The sequence below is a fragment of the Onychomys torridus genome, chromosome 5, assembly GCF_903995425.1.
Source record: "Onychomys torridus chromosome 5, mOncTor1.1, whole genome shotgun sequence".
Taxonomy (NCBI): domain Eukaryota; kingdom Metazoa; phylum Chordata; class Mammalia; order Rodentia; family Cricetidae; genus Onychomys; species Onychomys torridus.
The window spans coordinates 127,421,966-127,435,004 of NC_050447.1; the positions used below are offsets into that span (position 1 = coordinate 127,421,966).

General features: G+C 42.6%; 1 protein-coding gene across 3 annotated transcripts in view; it reads left to right on the top strand.

Annotated features, from left to right (window-relative positions):
- Positions 1–13,039, top strand: part of Simc1 (SUMO interacting motifs containing 1) — a 36,071-nt gene that overhangs the window by 19,276 nt on the left and 3,756 nt on the right. For all 3 annotated transcript variants that reach the window (XM_036186727.1, XM_036186728.1, XM_036186729.1), the window contains 5 exons: positions 2,356–2,510; positions 5,619–5,771; positions 7,521–7,649; positions 11,268–11,424; positions 11,574–11,658. In XM_036186727.1, the coding sequence (XP_036042620.1) occupies positions 2,356–2,510; positions 5,619–5,771; positions 7,521–7,649; positions 11,268–11,424; positions 11,574–11,658 (679 nt within the window). The remainder of the gene's footprint in view (positions 1–2,355; positions 2,511–5,618; positions 5,772–7,520; positions 7,650–11,267; positions 11,425–11,573; positions 11,659–13,039) is intronic.

Sequence of the window (13,039 nt, forward strand, 5' to 3'; positions counted from 1 at the left end):
GTTCATTCTCTAAAAACTATAAAAATAAATAAAGCTGTAAGCTAGACTTAAGAAAAAGGAGATAAACAGAGATCATTAGAGGAGCCGGGAATGGTGGCACACGCCTTTGATCCCAACATTCGGAGGCAGAGGCAGAAGCAAGCTGGTCTCTGTGAATTCGAGGGCATCCTAGTCTACCATATTGATTTATTTACCCCAGAAACTCTTGAAAAATGAGGGATAAGAGACTTAGTTAAAGACAGAGGGAGAGAGAAAACACAGGATAGACTTGGGTGGGCCTGGATCCTTATCCAAATGGGGCCCAGAACTTTATTCCAAAGGATTATTTATAACAATGCCAAGGGATGGATCAGAAGACTTCCCCCTTGCTGGTTAGACCTTAGAAACACCTGGTACCCAGGCCCATGGTCCAACAGTCTACAAAGTGAGTTCCAGGACAGCCAGGGCTGTTACACAGAGAAACCCTGTCTGAACAAACCAAAAAAGAAAAAAAAAAAAGATTAGAGATTAAACAACTGTATGCCAAAAAAATGATAATATATAAGAAATGGATAAATTTTTAGACATGTATATCTTGCTATGAGTAAATCATGAAATATATATATATCACCTCACATGTTAAAGGCTTTGTCCCCAGCTTGTAGATAAAAGGTGACTAAATAGAGAGCAGAGGTGGTGTGCACCTTTAATCCCAGCATTTGGGGAGGCAGGCGGATCTCTGAGTTCAAGGCTAGCCTGGTCTACAGAGTGAGTTCCAGGACAGCAATACACAGAGACCCTGTCTCAAAAAACAAAACAAAGGGTGACTGAATGAGGGCTTTTAGTCCATTGGTGGGTTCATAGTGGATGGCATTAGAGGAGGTTGGTACTGGTAGGAGGAAGTTGGATACTAAAGGCATTCTAGGACATTCCATTGAATTTTCATCTCAGTGAAGCTCCGTTGTGCAGGATGACCGACTTTTGGATCCTTGTGCATGACTATGAATAAGCTGATAGTTGTATCAGGATTTTCCTCACAGTGACAAATACTTGAAAGAATTTAAAAGGGCTTATTTATTTGGGCTTTTGGTCTCAGATTTCAGTCCAAACTGTAATGAGTCAAAACACCCCAGTAGAAGGGTGGCAGTGAAAGGAAATCACTCACTTAATAGCATTCAAACAGCAGAAGGGACTGGATCAAGATATGTCCTTTCCAGGGAGATGCCAGGGGCTGGCCAGGCAGACACAGGAAGCAGGAAAGTAGGACATACAGAATGAAAGAAAGGTTAAAAAGTCCCAAAGCAAAACATAGATGAATCGAAACAGGTTAGATTAAGTGATAAGAGGTAGTGGGAGAAGCCTAAGCTGAGGCCAAGCATTCATAATCAATAGTAAGTATCCATGTCTTTATTTGGGAAGCTGGTTGGTGGCCCAAAGAACAATCCAACTACAGAAAGGACCCCTAACTCACTTAAACTCTACTTCAGAAGGGAAACTTTAATTCTTTAAAGGCTTCTTAGAGGGGGCTGGAGAGATGGCTCAATGGTTAAGAGCACTGGTTGCTCTTCCAAAGGACCTGGGTTCAATTCCCAGCACTCAAGGACAGTTCACAACTGTCTGTAACTCCAGTTCCAGGGGATCTGACATCCTCATACAGACATACATGCAGGCAAAACCCCAATGTACATTAAATAAATAAATAAAACTTCAAAACAAAAAAAGTAAGATGTCTCATTTACAGTAGTCCATACTAATTCAGGTTGTATTTGGAATAATGGTATTTACATATAAAAGAAAGTTAGCAAACTACACAAAAGTCTTTGAGGTGTGAGGATAATATACAAATAGATTCCCCCCCCCCCCCCGTTTCCTTTAAATATATATATATATCATATATATATATATATATATATATATATATATATATATATGATATATATATATATCCTTTCAAGGCATGTTCCCAGTGACCTGTTTCAATCCACCTAGGCCTCATCTCCTAAGGTGCCAAAACTCCTAAAAAACACCATGATATCCTCCAAAACATGAGCCTGTTGAGGACACACATTCAAACTCTAACACTATTTTAAAGGGGCTAAGATAGAAATTTGATATAGTATCTTATCATATAAGATTTTTGGCAAGACTGAGGAATGAGTCTGTGTCTTTGCTGGTGAGAATGCAGATGGTACAGCACTCTACAAAGCAGTTGGTAGTTTCTGTTGCCGTGACTCAGTACCTACTGTCTCCCATAAACTCTCTGATAGACAGACTTGCTGACTCATGGCACTTTCTTGCACTTTGGGTTATGACAGCATATGGTTTCCTGTCTTCAAGAGACTCAGAAGCAAGGCTGACTTGCTCATTCTTCCACAGGGACAAACTCTGCCAGGACGAATCCTCTTTCTACGTTATGTAGTACAAACCCTGGAAGATGACTTCCAGCAGATCTTGAGGAGACAGCGGCAGCACCTCCAACAATCCATTGCAAACACTGTTCTTTCGTGTGACAAACAGCCCCACAACGTCAGGTAATGAGCTGTTAGCGCTCTGGTATGACAAGAATAGGGACTGTAGTGTGTAACAAGTGTGTTAGTTCATCACTGACAGTGTGTAAAAAGTCAAGGAGAGGGTTTATTTAAGGTCATCATTTCAGGGGTTTTCGTCTGGCATGGCAGCAGCAGAGCTATTCAGCTCATGGCAGCCAGGAAGCAAAGCAGATTAGTAAAGGAAGGGCCCAAAGCAGCACGCATCCTCAAGACCCTGTCCCCAGTGATCCACTTTTCCAGCGAGGCTCTCCCCTTCCACAGTTTGATCTTCTCCCAACAGTAGATCCCAAATCTACTCAGATTTTGAATTAGTAGATTGGGCCAACATTAGAGAGGAGTTTTCGTGATGGTGAGGCATAATTGTTTTAGGAAGTTCTCTCACAGACACACTAATCTGCTAGTGTTCTCAGTCACTCATGAACCCAGAGATTACAAGGGGATAAGATTTTCCTCATTGCTAAATACCATAAATTGGATCAATAACAAAACTGTGGACAATCAAGAGAACTGAACTGAACATGTGTCTAGTGGGGATTACTCCCTTGTTCTGAAGATTATATGGAAAGTAAAAGTTTTCAGATCTCATATGTCTGAAAATCTCTTTTTCTCTCTTGTGTATTGACTAATAAGTAGGCTAATTACTTTTAGTTTAGTTTTTTATTTTTATTTTTTATTTATTTATTTATTTATTTATTTTTTGGTTTTTCGAGACAGGGTTTCTCTGTAGCTTTGGAGGCTGTCCTGGAACTCGCTTTGTAGACCAGGCTAACCTCGAACTCAACAGAGATTCTCCTGCCTCTGCCTCCCAAGTGCTGGGATTACAGGTGTGTGCCACCACCGCCCGGCTAGTTTAGATATTTAGAAATAAATTTTGTGCAGAACTTTGAAGAAATTGTCTTCTAGCTCTCAGAAATGCTGTTAAGAAATTAGAAGCAGGGCTGCAGAGACAGCTCAGAGGTTAAGAACACTGGCTGCTCTTCCAGAGGTCCTGAGTTCAATTCCCAGCAACCACATGGTGGCTCAAACAACCATCTGTAATGAGATCTGGTACCCTCTTCTGGCCTGCAAGCATACATGCAAATAGAGCACATATGTATGGATATATATATATATTTATATATATATTTAGAAATCAGAAGCAGGGCTGGAGACATGGCTCGGTGGTTAGGAGCACTGGCTACCTTTCTAGAGGGCCTGGGTTCGATTCCTGGTATCCACATGGCAACTCAAAAGCATAAATAACTCCAGTTCTAGAAGATAGGACACCACCTTCTAGCCTCCATGGACACAAGGCACATATATATGTGGTACACAGACATACATATAGATAAAATGAGCAAACACCTAAGATTAAAAAATAAGGCTTTCTAAATATCAGTAATAATTTATAGAGAAAAATAAAAGAAAGGGGCTGGAGCTCACACATCTCTTATCTTTGGTAATTGTTCTCTGATTTTGTGCATAACATCTGTTTTCCCCAAGTTAGTTGCCTTTGGCAGGGGAGTGGGGTTGTTTTGGTTATTTGGGTCTCTGATTCCTTTTTTTGTCATTGGTTTTTTTAAGACATGGTTTCTCTATGTAGCCCTGGCTGGCCTGGAACTCACTGTGTAGACCAGGCTGGATCTGTCTGCCTCTGCCTCCTGAGTGCTGGGGTTAAAGGTATGTGCCACTGCACCCAAATCAGTACCTTACAATTTTATTTTCTCTAGTGTTATTGTGGTTTTAGGGGGGAAACAATTAAGTGTGTATATTCAATACAACTTTTTTAATCTTGGTTACTTAAGCAATTAGTAATCATCAAAATAAATTTTAGGGCTGGGCAGTGGTAGAGCACGCCTTTAAGCGTGCAGGAGGCAGAGGCAGGCAGATCTCTGTGAGTTCGAGGCCAGCCTGGTCTACAAAGCAAGTTCCAGGACAGCCAGGGCTACAAAGAAAAACCCTGTCTGAAAAACAAAAACAAAAACAAAAAACAACAGCAAAATAAATCTTAACAGTGAGCTGTTTCTGCCTTACTGATAGCGCCTGAGCCCCATGTGGAATATGTCCAAGTGCATACCCTCCAGCCCTTGTTCCTGCCTTCATAGATGACCTCTGCCTACCTAGTCCTGCTTCCCACCTCTAGGTAGGACTGCTGATCACAAAGTCATCTTTGCCCCAGAGGTGCTTCTCTGTGATTACAGTTTATGGTAGTCAATTTTGATTGTCCAGTTGAATGGAGTAGTAAAGCACACCTTAGTGGACTGTGATGGTGTTTCCAGAGATAGTTAGATCTTGGGGGCTCTGCCCTAGTGAATGTGTTAATTCCTTTATGAATTCATAGTACACTGATTGGGGGAAGTAGGGCCACAGTGTGGGGCTGTCCTGGGCATTATAGCTCATACTGGCCACTTCCTACATTCCCCTTTTCTGTTTTTTATCTACTAAGAAGTGAACAACAGCCTCTGCCCCATGCTCCCCTTCCAGGATGTTCTGCCTAACTGCATGGGTCCAAGCACCCGTTGGCTGAACCCTCTAAAACTGTGAGCTGAGATAAAGCCTTCCTCCCTTAAGGTATTTCTGTCAGGTATTGGCCACACAATGGTAAAACGCAACTAATATATAACTTCTAGGAAAGTGTTGAAGGCTAGAGGTACAGCCCAGTAGTAGAATGCTAGGCTGGCATGCATACACAAGGTCAGTCTCCAGTACCACAAAAGAAGAAAAAAGAAAAATGTTTGTATTTCAGTTTGCTTTTATAATCAGGCTCCAGTTAAATGTGTGATTTTCACTAGACTTATTTAAATATTGAAAATAGCTGAGCAGCGGTGGTGCACACTTTTAGTCCCAGCACTCAGGAGGCAGAGCAGGAGGATCTCTGTAAATTAGAGGACAGCCTGGTCTACAGAGCGAGTTCCAGGACAGCCAGGGCTACACAGAGAAACCCTGTCTCAAAAAACGAAAAATTTAAAATAAAATAAAACAACCTGAAGGTCCTTGGCTGCCTTTGGAGGGACCCTCTGGTCTGGGAATCCAGTGTAAGTATGCAGGCCTGAACACTATAGGTGCAAGAACAGTGCAAACATTTTCTTTCTCACCTCTTCTGTGTTCCAGGGACGTTATCAAGTGGCTGGTCAAAGCAGTGACTGAAAATGAATTAACACAGACCCCAGATGGGACTCAGACCTCTTCAGGAGCAGGAGTCTTGAAAGCTAGCAGTGACCACTTGTCTGCCCAGCCTAACCTGACCAGGAACACCAATCAGCTGTAAGGAGCAAATGAAGAGCTGTCTTCCAGGGCTGTGAAGAGTTGGTATTTAAAGAGTAGGACCAGTCCCAAAGAGCAGCTTGCCCCAGATTACCAAATTCTCACTAAAGACTTAGTCTGGACTAGGAGTGCAATGATGGTAGGGTCCTTGTGTGGTATGCTTTAGGACCTGGATCCCACCAGAAGAAAGGGAGGGAGGGAGGGCTGCTGCTTACAGGTCCTCACTGCTAAGCCTCCATGCCTACGCCTTCCAGTTCTCATTCGGTGTCACTTATACCTTTCCAGCTCCCTTTTGTGGACGCTAACCAAAGTCCTGAGCCTGCTTCACCCAACACTGGGCACCTGCTCCCTTTGGGGACACCCCTTCCTGCTCCTTGACTTCTAGTCTGATCCGTCTCCTGCCTCCCGGCCGCTCAAGACCTCTAGCTTGCCTGTCCTCTTGTTTTCTCTCAAACTCTAACAAAACTGTCCTCATGTTTAAGAAAAACAAACTTGGTTAGATTTGGACAGAGACAACATAGTAACTTATAAACCTATGATTGTAGGCCAGAATCTGCCCATTATTTGCCACTGTCTGCAGTTTCCTCTGAAAACAGTGCCATTCCATCAAATACCTATTTAAATGACTGGTAAGCCAGACACCCTTCTGAAGTGTTGCCCAAGCTTCCCAACTGCATCTCTGCCTCTCTCCCATATTTGTGTCTGAAGGGAGAAAAGGTGAAGTCCAGCAGTGGACATTCTGAAATTAGTCTTGGTAAGAGCTACTGTGTCATAAGGAAACCAGAATAGGAAAATTACATGGCAGGGGTGCAGAGATGGCTCAGCAGTTAAGAGCACTGGCTGCTCTTCCTGAGGACCCACCCAGTTCAATTCCCAGCACCCACATGGTGGCTCACAACCACTTGTAACTCCAGTTGCATGGGATTTAGAGCTCTCTTGACCTGTAAGGACACCAAGCAGTATGTGGCATATAGTCATACTTGCCTGAAAAATATTCATACATAAAAGTAATTAATTTAAATTTTTTAAAAATTAAATGGCAGGCTGGGTGGTGGTGGCGCATGTCTGTAATCCCAGCACTCGGGAGGCAGAGCCAGGTGGATCTCTGTGAGTTCGAGGCCAGCCTGGTCTACAGAGCTAGTCCAGAACAGGCGCAAAGCTTCATAGAGAAACCCTGTCTTGAAAAATCAAAAAAAAAAAAAATTTAAATGGCAGATGCTTGTCTTCTCCCATAACAAAGAAATTAAAATAAAGTTAGTCACTTTAGACCTGTTTCTTCATTTACAAAGTAGGGGCATTACAGTGTCTTTAAAGTTCTCTAGACCCTTAGGATTGTGTGCTTCTGCTTATGTAGTTCACCCTCAAATTCTGAAAGGTTCACATGATCTGGCAAAGGGATTCAGGTGGATGAATTGCTCAGTGAGAGCCAGCTAGTAACTTGATTACTCTCCTTGATCTGTTGTGTATTTTGCTGACCCTTTAATAGTCTCTGTCCTTGCGTTGTTGCTGTTTGCTTGTTGGTTTTGTTTTGTTTGTGACAGAGTCTAACCATGTAACTCTGCCTGGCCTGAAATTCGTTGTGTAGACCAGGCTTGGTTTGAACTCAGAGGTTTTCTGAGTGCTGGAATTAAAGGCATACTCCTGCACACCCAGCAGTCTGTTCTTGGGATACACTGGTGGGGACCTCCAGCTTCAGGAAGCCTCTCACCAAGTCTCCCCACTCACTTGTATCCTGTGCTCTGGATCCAGGGTTGTGTGTCAGCTTCAGAGGATGTTGTCCATCGCTGTGGAGGTGGACAGGACTCCTACCTGCAGCTCCAATAAAATAGCTGAGATGATGTTTGGGTTTGTGCTGGACATCCCTGAGAGGAGTCAGAGGTGAGTCTAGTAGGATTGGTTTGTTTTAGTTTGGGTTGATTTCTCCATTAAAAGGAGAACTAAAAAGCAATTTTTTTTTGCCGGGAGGTGGTGGTGTACGCCTTTAATCCCAGTACTCGGGAGGCAGAGGCAGGCGGGTCTCTGTAAGTTCAAGGCTAGCCTGGTCTCCAAAGTGAGTTCCAGGCGCAAAGCTACACAGGGACACCCTGTCTTGAAAAAACCCAAAAAAAAAAAAAAAAAAAGCCATTTTTTTAAATTAACTTTTTTTTTAAATCTCTGCCTGCCATAAACATAATTTTAAGAGAAAAAAAACCACAAACTAATTGAAAAAGGAAGAAAGGGGTAGGAGAACTGTTCCTGTCTGAGATGAAAGGAGGAGGTTCCCAAATAATCGATATGCAGTCAAGGCATAATTCCTTGGGAAGAAGCAGGACACCATCAAGGCATCCTGAATCTCCCTACCATAGCAATTTGATTAACAAGTCATCCTTCAAGCTTAGACTTGGAATAGGCAAAAATAAATAAAAGCTAACACTAAGTTTTTCTCAGAAGGGGTAAATTGGCCACCCACCCAAATTATATTAGAAGATACATGAAGTACTCTTTATTTTGATTCATTATTAATTCAGGTATAATTTGCAGTTTTTGTTTTTGTTTTTAACTTTTAAACTACACAGGGTATTTGTGGGTTTTTTGTTTGTTTTTTGGGGTTTTTTTGTTTTTGTTTTTCAAGACAGGGTTTCTCTGTGTAGCTTTGAGCCTTTCCTGGATCTCACTCTGTAGACCAGGCTAGCCTCGAACTCACAGAGATCCGCCTGGCTCTGCCTCCTGAGTGCTGGGATTAAAGGCGTGCGCCACCACCACCCAGCAACTACACAGGTTTATATAGGTAGTTTTCATGCATCCTGACAAATGCCTGACTTGTCATTTTCCAGTGGCTTACTGGCAGTGTATAAAATCTTGCAGCCTTGGTGGGATGGCTCAGTAGGTAAAGGTGCATGCTGCCAAGCCTGCCGGTCTGAGTGCACTCACTGGACCCACACAGTGGAAGGAAAGAACTGAGTCCTAACACGGTGTCCTGTGACTCCCACCCGCATGCCATGGCATGAAGACAGACACAGACAAAATTAATAAGAAATGTTAAAAAAAAAAAAAATTAAGATGGAAGGTGGTTTCCTTAATGTTTAAAAAAAGAAAATCTTGCCTTTTTGTAATTTTCTTAGCCCTTTCTCCTTATATACTCATGTCTGCAAACGGAGGTTGACATCCTCCCTTCCCTTATTCCACCAAGACTTCAAGTAAGTGTTAGCGAAATGGTGAGAGCAGACTTCCTTGCCGCATTCCTCATCTCGGAACCATTTAGTCTTGAGCATGACATGTAAGCTGTAGGTGTCTGTAGGCCCCTGGTGTCAGACCGAGAGGTTCTACTTCTCCTTGACTGGTAAAATATAAATATGGAGGATTTCAGCATTTATTAAGATAATCATAACTTTTCCTCTTCTCTTCATGTGGGGAATTATGCTAATTAATTTCTTAAAGTTTAATTAGGGGCTGGAGGGATGGCTCAGAGGTTAAGAGCAATTCCCAGCACCCACATGGTGGCTCACAACCACCTGTATGAGATCTGGTGCCCTCTTCTGTATACATAATAAATAAATAAATCTTTAAAAATAAATAAATAAAATAAAGTTTAATTAGCTTTACATGCCAAGAATCAAACCCCTACTTGCTTGCATGCTGTCATTTCTTTTGGTTGTTTGGTTGGGTTTGGTTTGGTTTGGTTTGGGTTTTTTTTTTTTTTTTTTGAGGCAGGGTGCTTAGACAGGGTTTCTCTATATAACCCTGGCTGTCCTAGAACCATCACTGTAGACCAGGCTGGCCTCAAACTCAAAGGAATTTGCCTTCCTCTGCCTCCCAAGTGCTGGAATTAAAGGTGTGCATCACAACCCAGTTCATGCTATCTTTTTAATATGTTGATATTGATGGATTCATGTTGCTAATATTTAAGGTTTTTACATCTGTATTTATAAAGGATAATAGTCTGTAATTTTATTATCCTATGATGTTCAATTTCATATTTTTAAAAGTAAAAACTATACCCAGATACCACTTCTTACCTACCCAAATAGTAAAAAAACTTAAAGACCAATAATATTCTCTATTAAAGAGGTTATGAGAAAACAGGTGCTTATTCATTGCTTATGAGAATACAAAAATGATATGAGCCTTAGAGAAAAATACAGGAATATTTGGCAGTGTCTAACAGAACTACACATGCATTCTAGAGTTTACCTTTTCTTGTTTGTTTGTTTGTTTTTCGAGACAGGGTTTCTCTGTGCATCCGTAGAGACCAGCCTGGCCTTGAACTCAGAGATCTGCTGGTCTCTGTCTCCTGAGTGCTGGGATAAATAATGAAACATGTGCATGAGGATATTCACTACATTGATGTTTACAATTGCAAAATATTGGGAACAACCCAAATGCCCATAAACAGCTAAGGAATAAATACCTATTATATGATACCTGAACATGATGGAACATTATGTAGTTATATAAATAAGGAAATCTCTATTAACTGATCTCCAGAATATATTGTGAAATAAAAAATAAATGCTGGGCCTGGTGTTTGAAGCCTGTGATCTCAACTCTCAAGCCTGAGGCAAGAGAATCAACCTAGCTACAATATTGTTTGGAGTGGGGTGAGACAGGATTTCTGTGCATAACAGCTCTGCCTGTCCTATAACTAGCTTTGTAGACCAGGCTGGCCTTAAACTCATAGAGATCCTCCTGCGTCTGACTAGAGTGCTAGGATTAAAGGTATGCGCCACCATGCCTGGCTTGATAGATTGTTTTATTTACCTTGATTTTGTTTTTATTTCACTATTTTTGCTGAATACAGTTCCTAATTTGCTAAGTACTTTATGTATTTTAAAGATGTTCTGCTTACCTCAAGTATATCATCTCTGATGAAAAGCATTAGGAACTTTAGGACAAAGGTCCATCTCAGTGGTAGATGACATACTGAAGCACAGGCCCTGGGTTCAGTCCATGACTGGCCAGCCTCTAGCTCCTCCCTTGCCTCCCTCCCTGGGTGTGCACCAGAATACCTTTTTCTTTTTCAAATGTCAGACTGTTCCCTCATCCTGTAAGTTACTGCTTCATGAACAAATCCATTTCTGTCTACAGCATGTGGTTTTGTAGACCTCCATTGTTGTATTTTAAAAAGGGTAGGAAGGAGTCATACCATACAACAGGGCCCATGTGGAGGTTTATTGAGGGGAAGGGGAGAGAGAGGGGGCAGAGAAGGTGGCAGGGACCAGTCCCTGGGGACAAGGAAGGTAAAGACACACACACACACACACACACACACACACACACACACACACACACACACACACACGGGAGGTGTACAAGGCCCACCTTTTATAAGGAAACATAGCGAATGCACACAGTGGGTGCTCTTAGTGGCTGCAGCTGAGGTTATATTCTGTTAGGACCAAAAGGGCAGGCCAGTACAGATGCCTAAATGCTAACATCCATTATGTGAGAACATTCAGGGCAAACCGAGCCATGTACTCTTTGAATGCACTTCTGTCTAACTCCCTCCTCTCCACACAGGGAGATGTTCTTTACTACTATGGAAAGCCATCTTCTACGCTGCAAAGTGTTAGAGATCATATTCCTCCACAGTTGTGAGACACCCACCCGGCTTCCCTTGTCTCTGGCCCAGGCCCTCTATTTTCTGAACAACTCCACATCACTGCTCAAGTGTCAGGTACTTTCCTTTCTGCTTCAGTTCCTCGCCAGAGCACTTTCCCTAATCTTGCTGTTTGGGCATCATGGAAGAGCTTTGGAAACTGTGCTGTAACTGGGACCTTTAACTGGGCAAGCATTCATTACCTGCTGCTTTTACTATCTCTGCAGTCAGATAAAGCCCAGTGGCAGACATGGGATGAGCTGGTTGAGCATCTGCAGTTCCTGCTGTCCAGTTATCAGCATGTGCTGAGAGGTAAGGGGCACTTGCTCACAAGGAGGTCCTCTGAGAAGTCTCACAGTGACGTTACATAAAGGACAGTTTCTCAGATCATTCTCATTTGTTGGTGACACTGGTGTAATCCCAGCACCTAGGAAGCTGAGGCAGAAGGATGAAGAGTTGAAGGCTACAGAATAATAGTGTGTCTCAAAAATAATAATAGTAATACCAGCTGGAAAGATGGCTTAATGATTAAGAGCACTTGCTGTTCCTATAGAGGACCCAGGTTCGATTCCCAGCTCCCACGTGGTAACTAACAACTGTAACTCCAATTCCAAGACACTCAGTACCCTCTTCTGTCTTCCATGGGCATAGCACATATGTGGTAATAGAGATGCAAGCAAAACATCCAAGCATAAAATAAAAGTAAGTAAATTTTTTTTAACTTTTAAAAATAGAAACGAGCCGAGCATTGGTGGCGCATGCCTTTAACCCCAGCACTCAGGAGGCAGAGCCAAGAGGATCTCTGTGAGTTTGAGGCCAGCCTGGTCTACAGAGCAAGATCCAGAACAGGCACCAAAACTACACAGAGAAACCCTGTCTTGTGGGTGGTGGGGGAGGTAGGAGGTGTTGTAGAAACAAGAAGCCAGGTGGTGTAATCGGACATTCCTTGTCCTGACCTCCTGCTCCCAAATACCCGGCAGCCACTTCCCAAATTACCATACAGAGGCTTATATTAATTATAAATGCTCAGCTGATAGCTCAGGCTTGATACTAACTAGCTCTTACTACTTAAATTAACCTATTTCTATTAATCTTTGTATTGCCACATGGTGTAGCATGAATCTTACAGGTCTTATTAATAAAATCAATCCTGAGGCCAGTTATTGGGGTGAACGCTGGAAGATCAGAGACACAGAACAAGCCACAGCTACCTCACCTTGCCAGTTCCTCAGCTGGTCTTATTTCCTCAGACTGGAAGCTTCTGAGTCCTCATCCCAATGATTCTCAGCTGAACTGTGCTGCTCCAAAGCCTAAAGGCTTAACCAGCCAAATGCTTAACTGACTTAGTTCCTGGTCCTCATGCCTTATATACCTTTCTGCTTTCTGGTATCACTCCCTGGGATAAAAGGCTGAATTTCTGGGATTAAAGGCGTGTGTCACCATGCCTAGCTGTTTCTAAAGTAGCCTTGAACTCAGAGATTCGGCTAGCTCTGCCTCCCAAGTGCTGGGATTAAAGGCATGCACCACGACCACCCAACTTCTGCTATGGCTTGCTCTGACCCATTTTCTAGCCACCATTTTTGGCTTTGTTATAGTGGCTGTCTGTTCTCTGACCCTAGATAAATTTATTAGGGTGCACAATATTGTGGGGAACACAATACCACCACAACTTGGCTCATGGTTTTCCTAACCT